This window comes from Taeniopygia guttata, chromosome 4 (genome assembly GCF_048771995.1).
Source record: "Taeniopygia guttata chromosome 4, bTaeGut7.mat, whole genome shotgun sequence".
NCBI lineage: Eukaryota > Metazoa > Chordata > Aves > Passeriformes > Estrildidae > Taeniopygia > Taeniopygia guttata.
Window position 1 is genome coordinate 13111498 of NC_133028.1, and position 10668 is coordinate 13122165.

The 10668-nt window shown below is 44.8% G+C and overlaps 1 protein-coding gene across 1 annotated transcript; it reads left to right on the forward strand.

Annotated features, from left to right (window-relative positions):
* The first annotated feature begins 8122 nt into the window (after positions 1-8122).
* DRD5 (dopamine receptor D5) lies at positions 8123-10292 on the forward strand. Its single transcript, XM_030270746.4, has one exon. The coding sequence runs from the start codon at positions 8224-8226 to the stop codon at positions 9679-9681; it is 1458 nt and encodes a 485-aa protein (XP_030126606.4). The 5' UTR covers positions 8123-8223; the 3' UTR covers positions 9682-10292.
* The last annotated feature ends 376 nt before the right edge of the window (positions 10293-10668 follow it).

Sequence of the window (10668 nt, forward strand, 5' to 3'; positions counted from 1 at the left end):
GTATTTCTCAATACTTAGAATTTTCTCTTTTAATCACAAAAAAAGAGAAATAATGTCCATTTTGATAACTTTGGAAATATTTGTGTGTTGTATTGTCCACTTGTGTTCCATAGACTTTGAGTGGACTATATAAGTGCAGAGAAATTGATGGCTCCAGAGAACAGCAGGGAGGGAAATTACCCAAGTAATGTAAGTGCATGTTTCTTATCACTGCCTTAAATAATTCATTCATCTTCACCAAAAATCCATGACATAAAAAACATTCCCAAATGTCAAGATTTTAATAATCTAATAATTTTTATTTTCACCACCTCATCTTGATTAGACGTGATGTGTGTACAGATGGCCATTGGATCACTTATTCCCTGGGAAACCTTGTCCCCAAGCATTTGGCCTCATTCTATGCATGCATGAATAAAATGAGACCTGGATTTAAACAGAATTGAAGCAGCTGCAATTGTTAAGGAGAACTTTAAAATAAAGGTTTGGCTCTATTAGTATCTAAAGGATCAATTTCATCTTGAAGTTGATTATATTTTAATATCAGTAGCCAATGGTTAGAATATTTGTTACTATTATTATTTATTGGGGTTTTTTTTTGTTTTTTTTTTTGTTTTTTTTTTTAATTAGGAGGTGTGTTATGTCCCAAAATGTTAATTTGCCTGACATTTAAAGCAAAACCTTTTGTTCTATATGGCATGCCTCCTGCCTTCCTCTACCACTGTTCTTACCTAAAAGAGAACTGAATTTCATCTTTAAAATATAACCTTTGGTTGGTAAAATCTTTACCAACACATTTTTCATTTTCTTGCCAGAAGCAAAAGGACCACGATTTATGCCCAAGTACAAATAAAGATGGACCCAGTAGGTGGAAAGATTTGAAAGAACAGGGGTTGCAGGAAAAACAGCTGCTATCGCTCTACTTCATTTGTAACAAAGCAGTGGGTGTTTTATGTTTAGTTTCCAGTAAATCTTTGCTTGAATGTCACTGCAATACACCTGGAATTAAAAGCCATATTGTGAAAACCACACATAGAATCATTAATGCTGGTGAACTACATCAGCATTTTAATTTGAGTGAGGAACAGCTCCACATGTGCTAATTTTGGCTGAGATAGAGTAAATTTTCTTCCGAGCAGCTAGTGTGGGGCTGTGTTTGGGGTTTGTGCTGGAAGCAGTGCTGCTAGCTCAGGGGTATTTCAGCTATTGCTGAGCAGCATTTCCACAGAGCCAAGGCCTTTTCTGTCCATCATCCCACCCCTCAGTGAGGAGCTGGGACGGGACACAGCCAGGACAGCTGAGCCAGGGACATGGCACACCATATCCCACACCCTATGGCTTTGTGCTGGGCACAAATCTGAGGGAAGAAGAAGGAAGCAGTGGGGGAGTGAACACACATTTTGAGTGATGGCATTTGTCTTCCCAAGTCTCTGTTATGTGATGGATCCCTACTTTCCTGGGAATGGTTGAACACCTGCCTGCCCACAGGAAGTGCTGAATTAATTCCTGGTTTCACTTTGCTTGCTCACATGCCTTTTGCATTACCTGTTAAATTGTCTTTTTCTCAACCCACAGATTTCTGTACCTTTACTGTTCTGATTCTCTCCTTCATCCCACTCTGGAGGAGGGAGTGAGTGGCTGGCCAGGATTTTCAATGATACCATAACTTCTTTATTCTAATTTATTGTGCTATCAAATATTTACCAGGCTTAACTGAAGATTAGAATGCTTTTAAGAATGAACAGATACAATTAATATACTTAAGGCTAAGTCCATGCTTTTTGTCTGGTTCCAATTTGAGTCCATAATTTTCTGAATTTAGTAATTTCACTTCTAGCAGGCAATGACTTTTGTAGGAAGGCAGCAACCAACAGCAATTATGCAGTAAGCAATAGTTTTGTAACAACATCTTAATGGTAGCTGGTTACACGAACCCCCTTCCTTGTCCTTCCTGCTGCTCCTCTGCCAGGCACGAGAAGCATGCCTACAGTGCTCCCCAGGTAGGGTTTTCCCTCACTGCCTGCTTGAATCTAATAGTTAATTACTAAGAAATAAATTTAAAAGATGTATCACTAGCCAAACAAACTTTTGAAAGTGTCCTCGAGTCCCTTCCAACCATCAGAATGTCTTTCTTCTCTCTAAACATTTAATTATATTTTCTTTGTTCTCCATTTTGGAAAATCTTTCCAATCCAATAAGAGTCAAGAACCCAAGAAGAGCCAGCTGTGCCTGCACTTGCAAACTTTGTTCCACTGCAGCAATACACTGACCTTGTGCTGAATTTGGGATATTTACCTTGACTTATTTGAGCGTATGCTTTTCAACCTGTATGTTCCCTCCTTTGATTTGCAGTGCATCAGCCAGAATAACAGGGAGGTTCTAAAGGTATTACAGGGATGCTTGATACTCTCTGCACTTGAAACTCCTTTGGCCCTCATTATCTGCGTTGGAGAAGAAACCAGAAGGATTCTAAATGAGCATGTTATTTCAAGTACTGCTTAAGGCAGGGGAAAAGGCAGAAATAAGTAAAAGTTGCAGTTTATTGCTCTTTATCTCAAAGTAAAAATGTTGTTCATCCTTGTCACTAATGTTTAAAAATTTGAAGCTGGAATTCTTTCCCCAAATAAATTCTGATCTACAAAATCTAATGCTGGTCTTACACAACTCTAGAAAGTACAGATTAAAAACCCTATCAGTTCTAACTACTGACACACTTGTAAACTTACCTTGCTCTGCAGTTTTCAGTGTAGCATTTGCAACAGGCTCTTCTGCAAGGATACAGTGCCAGTGAAACAGATGAGGTTTGGGTGTCCTGCTTCCCAACCCCATTCTGTTCCATGCAGCAGCTGCCTCCTGGGAGGAGGGGAGCCCAAGGATGAGTCACTGTCTGACCCTGTGAGACATCATCTCTGCTCCTGGAGAGGCAGACACCCAGCTGCTGACTTCTGCTTTCTGAGCCCATCTTTGCTATCAGGCTGAACAGTCTTCACAATAGTGTCTGATTTCATTCCTGAAATTACTGTTTGATTCCATGAAGGATTTGGTTTTCCTACTCATTTTGTGAAAGATAATCTCATACTATTTTAATAGACAGGGTAAAATCCTAAGATAAATGATATTGTTAGTAAAAGTTTCAATAAAAATTATTTAACTAAAAAAGCTGCACTTTACACTTTTGATATAAAATTCATGGACCCTCCTAATGTACAGTTGGTCAGGAAAACAGACAAATCAGAACACTGAAAAGACATTTGTTTTTAAATTACTCCACAGGGCAAATTGTTATGCTATTGAAGCCAGATACAAAAATTACAGCAGCTTCTTGGGGAACTAAGACCACCTTATTTTTATTTGCAGTTTGATAGTATAGTTGGCAGACAAAATAAAAATCTTGATGTGTTCAGCATTAGAAAATTAAAATCACCTTTTTCATCTTGATTATTTTCTCAGGACAGTTCTTCCCATGCACACACAGAGAATACGAATAAAATTCCCGAATTGTAAAAAACAGGGGTTTTTCCTCTTTTTATTTATCTTGTTTCAAATATGACTGATCTTTAGTAGTTTTTGATCATGTGACCTCTTCCTTTATGAGGAAAAATTATACTATTTTTAATACCTGATGATAAACATCTAAAAATAAAACATGATATTTTATAAGACAAAAGCCCCAAAACAAACTAAGACAATAGAGTAGGAATCATATTTACAAAAGTGTTGTTCCCTTTGATCCTGGCCTTGGCTAGCATCCATGTTTTATTTCTTACCATTGGTTTAAATGAAGTCAAGCATGGTATGAATTAAAAAAAACAAATCTATGGAAATGTCTTCTGTTAACATCAGTTATTTTGTGACTTCCCTGAGTGGTCAATGGCTAATGTAGGAACCATATCACCCTCATTACAGATCCTGTTACAAATTGCTAATCATGTAAACACAAACCGAAATAGGATTTAAGGCCAGCAAGGGTAGCTGTAGCCATCCAAAATTACTTTTCCCACAACATGGACTAAAGAGTGCTGTTTGGGACTCTGGGAATCAAGACAGAGCTCAGGGATGAGCTGAGGCACAGCCTTTGAGAAATGCATTCAGCCTTGGCTTTCGGGTTGCAAATGATGGCAAATCTATTCCAATCCAAAACCAATTGTTTCAGCAATTAATCCTCTTTACTGTTAAAAATGTGTACCCCACCTCTACTCTGATTTGTTATAGACTCCGTTTTTAGCCTCTGAAATTTTTCTAACTTTACCTGAAATATTAAAAGTCATCTGTTATAGAAAACTTTTCCCCCTGTCAGATATCACCAGCTGGTTCTGACCCTCCTGTTGCCCTCTGCTCAGCTGAGGAGGTTTCCCAGACATAATTCCTGTAATGCATTTCTGACCATTGTCCAATTGCTCGTATTTATTTTAATTTCAAACATGAACAATAGAACCCAACTCAGTCTGCACGGATTTTTCTGTACTCCATACAGATACCAGTTATCTCCCTCCTTCCTCAGCACTCTCACATGGCTATATATACACCCACACCTGTGCAATAAAGACTGCCAGTGTCAGTGGGTAAAACTGACTGACCTTAAGCATTGGTACAGCCACACTCCTAAATACAGCTCCACTTGAGCATCCTGCTACACGTAAGCCTCTCCCACTACCTCTTCTTCTCTGTTTTAGAGCCTAACTGTAATGGGAGGTTTTTGATGAGATGCTTTTACAGCTTAAACCTCAGCGGTACACCTGTGTCTCTATGTTTTAATTTCCTTTCAGCATTAATTATTTTTCTATCTCTTTACACCAAGTATCTCTCAGATGAGAGAATGTGTGAATTTATGCATGTTGATGATTTTAAAATAAATATTACTAGGCAGAACAATAGGTATGTGTATTTTGAAGTGGATATAGAAAATGTGGCAATGAAGGGAAAGAGCTAGTAAAACATACATTGCTAAAATCAGGAACTGAAAAGATTTTTTTTTTCTCAGAACCATTGCAATAGCAGTTAAATTCCATTACTTCCAATCTGCCAGCTGTGAGAGAGAGCTGTAATTTTAACAGGTGAATAAAGAAGAGAAAAATGAGGCAAAGCTCTGAAGGAAAAGCACAAAAGACATTACAAAGATGATTTCAGGATGGGAAAAAAATCCCCACCCCAAATCTCTCAGCAAGATGACAGCTGTGGGTTTAATGGACTATTCTTAAAATGAGATTTATATGCAAACTGCCTACAGAAAGTTAAAAAAGGATGCTAATAACCTATAAATGCTAAAGGTTTTAATCTCAGGCTCAAAAAAATTTGATGGCAGTGGATGGAATGTTATAACACACCATAAATGTCCCCATTAAGTGATTGTTTCTCTGACTTGATGCCGTTGTGAATGATCCAGTAAAAGCACAAAGCAGTTGTTGCTCCTTCCTGCTCCACTTCTTCCCAACTCAGAGTCTGTCAGCATGGGGGTTTAGTCTCACGTGCCACCCCATCACAAACTAGGATTTTTTTCTATTACCATTGAAAATATTCTTGATCTCCTGATGCATTCCTTTGCCTTGAAAGAAAGTTTTGAACATTCATGCCTAAATATTGGATCAGCATTGGAGACCCTATCACTGATGCATCCATTGACAGCTGCACCTTTGGGTGACAAATCTTCCCCCAGTTCAAAGCTCGATCTTTATCCACAGGGAGCTCTGGGGAACATCAGTTCACACCGTCTGGAAACCAAGAATGATTGCTGAAGATTAAATAGGTGGGAAAGGATATTATATCCTCTAAATTCTGAGTTAGAGGCTTCTGACAGCCAAATACAACTCTTGGCCAATAAATGGGATACTTTGGAAGGTCCTCCACTTTGGGTCCACCTATTGCAGACAGTAAAGAACAAAGCATAGCAAAATTTCATTCTTTAGACATCTGACAAGTGTTCTCTTATAATTTTTGTTCCAATGAGTTAAGGCATCTTTCCCATCTGCTTGCGCCTGCTCTGTGCCTGACTCCAGCATACCCGGCAGAGCTGGCAGGCGATAACACACACCTGCACCTCTGATTTATACCAAGTTACCATGTGGGCAAGGGGCTGCTGAGTTGTGAGCAGGCTATGTTTTATTGGGCTACTTTTGTTATTAAGACAGATACCTACCTGTGTGTTTATTTAAATAGCTTGTGTGTACTGGCAACACACATGTAAACACACACATACATGCAGATACCACATTACAGGCAAATGCATACACTTCTACATTGCTGAAGCAATGAATATAAGGTAAACAAGCAAACTGGATCATTGCTTTTGGCATAAAAAATCCCCATTAACTGCATTACAGAATATCCCCATGACTAGCAGCTTCAACAGGCATGTGCAGAAATACTTGTGCAATCTGCTTCTTCGTTTAGAGAAATTGTAGGAGGCATTGCTTAGGAAAGCAGAGTTTGTGCAAGCAACACATTGCCTCAGCATCAGAGCTTTAGTCACACTGTTTAGAATTCAGTGGTGACAAAAGCTAAATTCTTCCTCCAATATTAAATATAACTCTGTTTAAATGTGGAAAAGTAGCGCCAATTTCTTAAGTGAGAACTAAAGTGAAGTTTCGGTTTTCTTGTGACAATTTTATAAAATTACCTAAAAGGTTTCGGAATTAGATTTATTGCTTTTCTTTTCCCTCTGTATTTAGTAACTCTAGCACTTAATCTTCCTTCCTGTCACTGCAGATCCAGCAAGGTATAGTGATTCTTGTCCTTCCCAATCTGCCTGGAGAAGCAGCTAGAAGGCCCCTGGAGAGTGTCAGTTCTTCAGCCCTTTCAATGCCAAAACTCAGGCTGCTGAGTCAAGAATGGGTTTGATCTCTCGCAATCGTTTTAAAAAGAAATTAAGTTTTAGATGAACTAAATCAATTGTATTTTCAATAAAAATAACAAAGACATGTTATCTGAAGAAACTCAAGCATGACATTAGCACACGGTGAGTCCAGGAGCACTAACACCTGTAATGCTCACAATCATAGACTGTTTCTGGTTGTGCTGGAGCCCTGCCGAGAGGAGCGATTCATCCCATAGAGCTGGAAACAGAGAGAATCGGATTTTCGCTTGCCGGGCTTTCTGCCTGTAATACATCTCAGCCATCCGGAAGAAGCCACTGGAACAAGTACGGAGGCACACTCCATTTCCCATCCCTGTGGAAGACACCCAGCCCGTCCCGCTCCCCACACCGCACCTTTCAGCCCCGTTCGCTCCCAGCGAGAGGCCGGCCGAGCTGTGTCCGTGCCCGTCCAGGACAGCCGCTCTTGCCCCGCGGATGCTGGGGGCACTTCCCCGCTCCCCGCGGTGGGACCGGGACCGCGCTCTTCTCCTGCGCTGCGCAAAGCCGCCGCACAGAGCCGGTGACGGCACCGAGGAACTGCGAGGGTGACTCGGTGTCGGAGGGAGGGAAGGAGCGGGGAGGGCGGCTGGCCCCGCCGCGCCTTTCCGTCCCGTCCCGTCCCGACCCCCGGCAGCCGCGGTGCCCACCGGCCCGGACGGGGCGTCCCTGGCGGCGGAGCATGCTCACAGGGCGGCGGGGGCGGGCGGGCCGGCCCGGGCAGCGGGGAACGGGCGGGCAGCGCCGGGAGCGCCGCTCCGCCGCGCTGGGAGCCCGGGCGGCCACGGGGGAGCGGAGCCGCCGGCTCGGGCAGGAGCCACCGGGAGTCGCGGGGGCGTAGAGCGAGCCCAGAAGGAGCGGGCGCGAAGCGTGTGCCACGGGCAGGGTACGCGCTGAGCCGCGGAACCGGGAGCCCGGGAGGAGAGGAACGCGCTGAGCCGCGGAGCGCAAGCGAAAGGACGCGAGGCGGGTACACAAAGCGGGGTCCGCGGGGCAGACACCGGAGCGGGGGGACCCGCCGAACTGCGGAGCGGCAACCCCTGGAAGGAGCCGCGGGGCGGAGACCTCGAGCAGGGGGACCCGCACCGAGCCGCGGGGCGGGGATCCCGAGCGGAGGTACCTGCACCGAGCCGCGGGGCGGGACCCCAGGCGGGGCCCGCGGAGCGCGGGAGAGGCACCGGCGGGGCTGGAGCCGCGGTGGTGGCGCGGCGCGGAGCCGGAGCCCGGAGCGCGCCGAGCGGCCGAGCGGGGCCGTCCGGCGGGGGTGGCGGTGGGGCGGGGGGGCAGCGGCCCCATGGGGCCGGGCGGCGGGGCGGCGCTGGCTGCTCGGCGCATCCCGGCCGGAGCCGCCCCGCCGCCGGCGGGAGCCGCCAGCGATGCTGCGGGGTGGCCGGAGCCCACTGCCCCCGGCGACGGGGCCCCCCGGCGAGGCGCGGGGAGCGGCGGGCGCCCCAGGCGCAGCGCAGGTGGCGGCGGGCAGCCTGCTGGCGCTGCTCATCCTCTGGACTCTCTTCGGGAACGTGCTCGTGTGCGCGGCCATCGTCCGCTACCGGCACCTGCGGAGCAAGGTTACCAACATCTTCATCGTGTCCCTGGCTGTCTCGGACCTACTGGTGGCCCTGCTGGTCATGCCCTGGAAGGCGGTGGCGGAGGTAGCCGGGTACTGGCCCTTTGGGGCTTTCTGCAACGTCTGGGTGGCCTTTGATATCATGTGCTCCACGGCCTCCATCCTCAACCTGTGCGTGATCAGCGTGGACAGGTACTGGGCTATCTCCAGCCCTTTCCGCTACGAGAGAAAGATGACCCAGCGGTTGGCTCTGGTCATGATCAGCGTGGCATGGGCGCTGTCTGTGCTCATCTCCTTCATCCCTGTCCAGCTCAACTGGCACAAAGGTGGGGATGTTGTTGCTGCTGATGATATTGGAGATGGATTTGAAACTGCCTGGGCAGCAGCAGGTGCTGTCACCACCTGGGCAGAAGATATGAGTACCACATGGGTGGCGTTAGCGGCAGTGAGACCCTCTGATGGGACCTCTGGCAGCAATGATACCCTCAGTGGACCATCGGAGAGCTGTGACTCCAGCCTCAACAGGACTTACGCTATTTCCTCCTCCTTGATCAGTTTTTATATCCCGGTGGCTATCATGATAGTTACCTACACTCGAATCTACCGCATTGCCCAGGTGCAGATTCGTCGTATCTCTTCCTTGGAGAGGGCAGCCGAGCATGCACAGAGCTGCCGGAGCAGCCACATTGACTGCCACCATCACACAAGCCTCAAGTCCTCCATCAGGAAAGAAACCAAGGTGTTAAAGACGCTCTCTGTCATTATGGGTGTCTTTGTCTGTTGCTGGTTGCCATTCTTCATCCTGAATTGCATGGTTCCCTTCTGCGAGAGCCCACCCAGCGACCCCCACGCTGGCCTGCCCTGCGTCAGTGAGACCACCTTTAATATCTTTGTCTGGTTTGGTTGGGCTAACTCTTCTCTTAACCCCATCATCTATGCCTTCAATGCTGACTTTAGAAAGGTTTTCTCCAACCTCCTGGGATGTGGTCACTTTTGCTCTGGTACTGCAGTGGAGACTGTTAATATAAGCAACGAGCTTATCTCTTACAACCAGGACACCCTTTACCATAAGGAGATAGTGACTGCTTATGTTAACATGATCCCAAATGTGGTTGACTGTGAGGAGAATCGCGAGGACCCTTTTGATAGGATGTCCCAGATCTCCCCTGACCATGAGGTTGCCACTGACTCTGCCTGTGAGCTGGACTGTGAGGGGGAGATTTCGCTAGGCAAGATAACACCTTTCACTCCAAATGGTTTACATTAAATTGTGTCCTGGTCTGGTCAATTCTTCTTGGAATATAAAAGAAAATATTAGCACTGAGTGGAAAAACCTGCTTGATGATGTGCTGTAGTTTGGTCAGTCAGTTTATGCTAAATTCACTTCTGTGGGTAGTGCTTTGCAGGGTGTAGACACTGTCATACAGGGGGCTGGCAGCACAAACTTAAATCAGCACTTCCCCAGGCTGAGGGCAGACCAGGCAGTCATGTTGATTAGCTGTGGTGAGGTATTGTGGTATAATTGCAGTCAGTTCATATTTATAATGTGTTTGCAAATGAAAGGTGCCGTTGTCACTGCTAAGTATTATGACTTCTAAAATCAGGGACAGATGTGGCTGGCATAGACATTAAATTAAAAAAAAATTCCGGGCTGTTGGTTTGTTCAGATCTTATGTTTCTTTTTCTCCATTATTTTGTTTGTTTAGTTTTGATTTTTTTTTTTTTTAAGATAGAGATAGTGAGGTGGTAATTTGGATGATTATTTAAATGCGTGTTTCTGCCAAAACAGTTTATGTGAAATCCTTGTTCTCCTAGGCGGCGTTGTTGCCTATGATATCCTCTGTTCCTGGATGAATAAATAAAAATTATATTGATCAAGGGTTTATTATCTTTCATTCGTCACCCTGAAAGGTTTACAACAATTATTCCAACTAACATTTCTATATGAATAGTTAGAATGACACAGTTTAACCCTATTATTTTAAAAGCAAATAGTCTGTATAGAAAATACAGTTTTTGAGTAAAAGCAAGGCTCATAGGAATTCTTTACATAGATGAACTTGTTTATATGGCTCTTACAGCTAGATTTGTACCTGTTTTGCTTTAATATTATGATGCTATCTCTTTCTGAAGCCAAGAATATCAAGTATACAGATGGATAAGCTATTAAAACTTTGCATTTAGTTCTGTACTTGAACTTACTTTTTTTAATGTAAAGAGTTTGGTGATAGAATTAGGAGCTGAGTGTGTCTAA

Excerpts from the sequence above, each read along its gene's own strand:
- DRD5 (XM_030270746.4), top strand. The coding sequence starts at position 8,224 with ATGCTGCGGGGTGGCCGGAGCCCACTGCCCCCGGCGACGGGGCCCCCC.